This window comes from Postia placenta (assembly GCF_002117355.1).
Source record: "Postia placenta MAD-698-R-SB12 unplaced genomic scaffold POSPLAscaffold_114, whole genome shotgun sequence".
Taxonomy (NCBI): Eukaryota; Fungi; Basidiomycota; class Agaricomycetes; order Polyporales; family Adustoporiaceae; genus Rhodonia; species Rhodonia placenta.
The window spans coordinates 52-3,734 of NW_020169945.1; the positions used below are offsets into that span (position 1 = coordinate 52).

General features: G+C 56.9%; 1 protein-coding gene across 1 annotated transcript; it reads left to right on the forward strand.

The window, feature by feature from the left end:
- Positions 1-786: 786 nt before the first annotated feature.
- POSPLADRAFT_1063169 (hypothetical protein) lies at positions 787-2,217 on the forward strand (the record flags this gene model as incomplete). The annotated part of the gene is made up of 2 exons (XM_024481617.1): positions 787-832; positions 1,247-2,217. The coding sequence occupies 2 exons, from the start codon at positions 787-789 to the stop codon at positions 2,215-2,217; spliced, it is 1,017 nt and encodes a 338-aa protein (XP_024332766.1).
- Between the last annotated feature and the right edge of the window lie 1,466 nt (positions 2,218-3,683).

Genomic DNA, 3,683 nt, shown 5'->3' on the forward strand with positions numbered 1-3,683 from the left:
GGAGGCACCGGTCTTCGCGCCGGGGGACAAGGTCTGGCTTGATGCCCGGAACCTTAAGCTGAAACAGCCGAGCAAGAAGCTCAGTCCCAAGCGCCTCAGACCTTATGCCGTGCGGCGAAAGCTCGGAGACTTGGATTACGAATTAATCCTGCCGAAGTCGGTGCCAGTGCATCCGGTATTCCATGTCTCCTTGCTCAGTAAGTACACGCATAGCGATATCCCGGGCCAAGAGCCGGAGGAGCCGCCTGCGATTGAGGTTGAGGGCGACGAGGAGTACGAGGTTGAACGGATCAAAGATTCACGGATCTTCCGGCGTCAGCTGCAGTACCTCGTCAAGTGGAAGGGTTATGACGACTCGCATACGTCATGGGAACCGGCGCGCAACGTTGCCAATGCGCCGGCCCTCATAGCCGACTTCCACCGAAAGAACCCGAACGCCCCTCGCCGCCTCAATGCTGCGGTATTTGGTGGTCTCAACTTTCAGCCAATGCCTTCGCCGCTGACTGAAGCACGCTGCCGCTCTGGATGGGAGATGGGCAAGGGCGCCTCGCATGAGGTCATGCGCCGTTGAGGGGGGGGTAATGTCACGACTTGGTACGGCGTCTAGCCGTTTTTTAATTTTTTCCTTTTCGCGGGCTCGAACCCGCGACCTCTGTACTACTTGCCCGATATGGACACATCATTATCTACTGTACGATCAGATTAGATAGGACGGCAGTGCACGGCACAGCTCGGGCCCCGCTGACGCAGCCGCTCTGACTCACCGGCCCCCGGGGCCGCGTCGGCATGCTGCGCACGGACCAGCGCGCACAGCCTGCCCTTATCTCCCCATGTATATAAGCCGGCCTCTGCTGCCCTAGGGACCTCAGTTTCGACCTCTTGTCCCTAGGTCAGTAAGCTCCTGTATTCTCTCACTTACCTTACACTAACTAATACATTTTCTTGTCCCTAGCCTTAGGTTTGAGCCTTGCTCACCATCGCTTCGGTAAGACCCAGTCGAACGCCCCCAGCATCCTTCAAAGTCTGTGTTTCCACTGTCGCTCGACCCTAAGTCGCGACACGAACCGCGGGACACCTTGCTGCTAACTCCCCTCTCATTAGACTATAATCCGTCTCTCTAGTCCCTTTAGGTCGCACCCAGGTTAGGGGTTAGGGTTTCGTAGGTCGTATCATTTCTGGAGCCCACCGCGAGGGGATCTCAGGCAAGAATTCGCCGCTTTTGGGTTTCCGAAAACGTCTCCAGTAGTCACCCGCTCGCAAGCGCGTGAGGCTGCTAGCCGCAGCGCCGCTGAAAACCTTGACAGCTCCTCTAGAACGCAATCGACTCCCTCTCCAACAATCCCCGGTGACTTCAACCGCGACGAAGAAGACGAGATAGACCAAGAACTCCAGGACGACTTCGATGAAGAACCGATCCCTTCGTCCCCTGAGCTTCTAGGCCTCACTACTTCCGACTACGACACTTCGACTCCTGAACTTTTCGAACGATCCGGTTCTTCGCCCGAACCCGAGGATCCCATCCCATCTACTTCAAATCTCGAACTCCCGACTCCGTCTTCTTTTCGCGCCCACGCTCAGCCGCCCATCGCATCCTCTGCGCGACTTTCAGTCATACCTACATCCGACCTGGCACCTCCGCCACCATTAGCACCTTCGAACGCAGCTTCGAACTCCAACTCTGCACCGCCCGCACCTACGATTCCTTCGACTACTACCTCGTCCTCTTCGAGCCCCGCTCCTACTAACACCACGAACATGAGTCAGAACACAAACACACCATTGATGCCCCCGCGCGGTCATTCGACGGCACCAAGCTTCGACCCATCGGAAGTCCGCTCGCTTCGGCGTTACTTCCAGGACCTCGAGGCGTTGTTCACCCGGTGTCAGATTACCGACGAAGCAGCCAAGAAACAGTGGGCCGTTCGGTACCCTTCGATCGACGTCGCCGACTTATGGGAAACCATCGAGTCCTTCATCGACGTAGCCAAGAGCTACAACGACTGGAAAGCCGACGTACGAGCACTCTATCCTGGCGCCGACGATACAAGAAAGTGGTCGCTGGCGGACATGGATCAGCTCATCGGAGAACGCGCTCGTATCGGGATTCACAACACGGCAGACCTAGGCTGCTATTACCGTGACTTCATGGCCATTACAAAACATCTCATCGCACAGCACCGACTCTCCACTATCGAGCAAAGTCGCGCATTTCTTTGAGGATTCCAGCCAGCGTTGCTCACACGGCTCGAGACCCGACTGCATCTCAAGCATCCCAATCACTACGCCGACGACCCATACACCATGGCAGAGATTCACGCGGCGGCCACTTTCATTCTACACGGTACATCAAGCACACCTACGACAGCGGCTAACCAAGCTATCGCTTCGACATCGACCACCTCGACAACGGTGCCCCCCGGGATGATCAAAACCGAAGACATCTCGATGATCATTGAAAGTCTGTCGAGGACGATCGCGACACTTATTCAGCCGACGACGCACGCTACGCACAACCACGCCCCCGCACCGAGACAACAAGCTGCCGTCCACGTCCATGAGAACAGCGGAGCGGAACAGACATGCCATTACTGCGGCAATCGTGGCTGCAGGGTAGGCACCTGCGAGTTCGCGGAGATTGACATTCGGGACGGCAAGTGCAAATGGAATACCGACGGCAAGATCATTCTTCCAAACGGAAGTTTCTGCCCCCGCACTATCCCTGGTCTCACAATACGAGATCGAATCTACGAGTGGCATAGAAGAAATCCCGCAGCACCCGCCGCTCCGACAATGCTCTTCGAGATCGACGATCGCTCGACTATGCAAACCTTCACGCTCAACACCAGCAGTAGGATTGAGGCGCTCGAGCGAGAACTCCTTCAGCTTCGGAAGCGAAGGGAGGTCTTCAACGGCGTCGAGATTCTACAGCGGAAGAAGCCTACGACGCCAGCCGTCCCAAAGAGCACGGAAGCCTCGGGATCTGGTACATTGAAGGGAGTGGCGGCACCCTCGAGCACTTCGACAAGCACGGCCCCGCCTCCGACGATACCAGCAGCAGCACCCGCGCCATCTTCCTCCTCGCCTATGCAATCCACGTCTCATCCTATTACTACGTCTGCTCCCCCAGCACCACCAGTACACCCCTTCGCAAACGCTTGCGACGCAACCTACGCCCCACCGAACGTTCGAAACTTCGCAACTCTGCCGAAGCCCTCGAACGACAAGGGCAAGGAACCAGCGTACAAGACCATCGTTGTCGCGACTTGAGGTCAAGCGACAGGGGAATACCTAAAAGCAAGGGGCGTCCGACTGGTTCTCACCGAAGCAATGGTGAGCGAGGCTCAAACCTAAGGCTAGGGACAAGAATGTATTAGTTAGTAAGTAAAAGAAGTAAGTACAGGAGAGCTTACTGACCTAGGGACAAGAGGTCGAAACTGAGGTCCCTAGGGCAGCAGAGGCTGGTTTATATACATGGGAAGATTTAGGGCAGGCTGTGCGCGTTGGTCCGTGCGCAGCTGGTCCGTGCGCAGCATGCCGACGCGGCCCCGGGGGCCGGTGAGTCAGAGCGGCTGCGTCAGCGGGGCCCGAGCTGTGCCGTGCACTGCCGTCCTATCTAATCTGATCGTACAGTAGATAATGATGTGTCCGTATCGGGCAAGTAGTACAGAGGTCGCGGGTTCGAG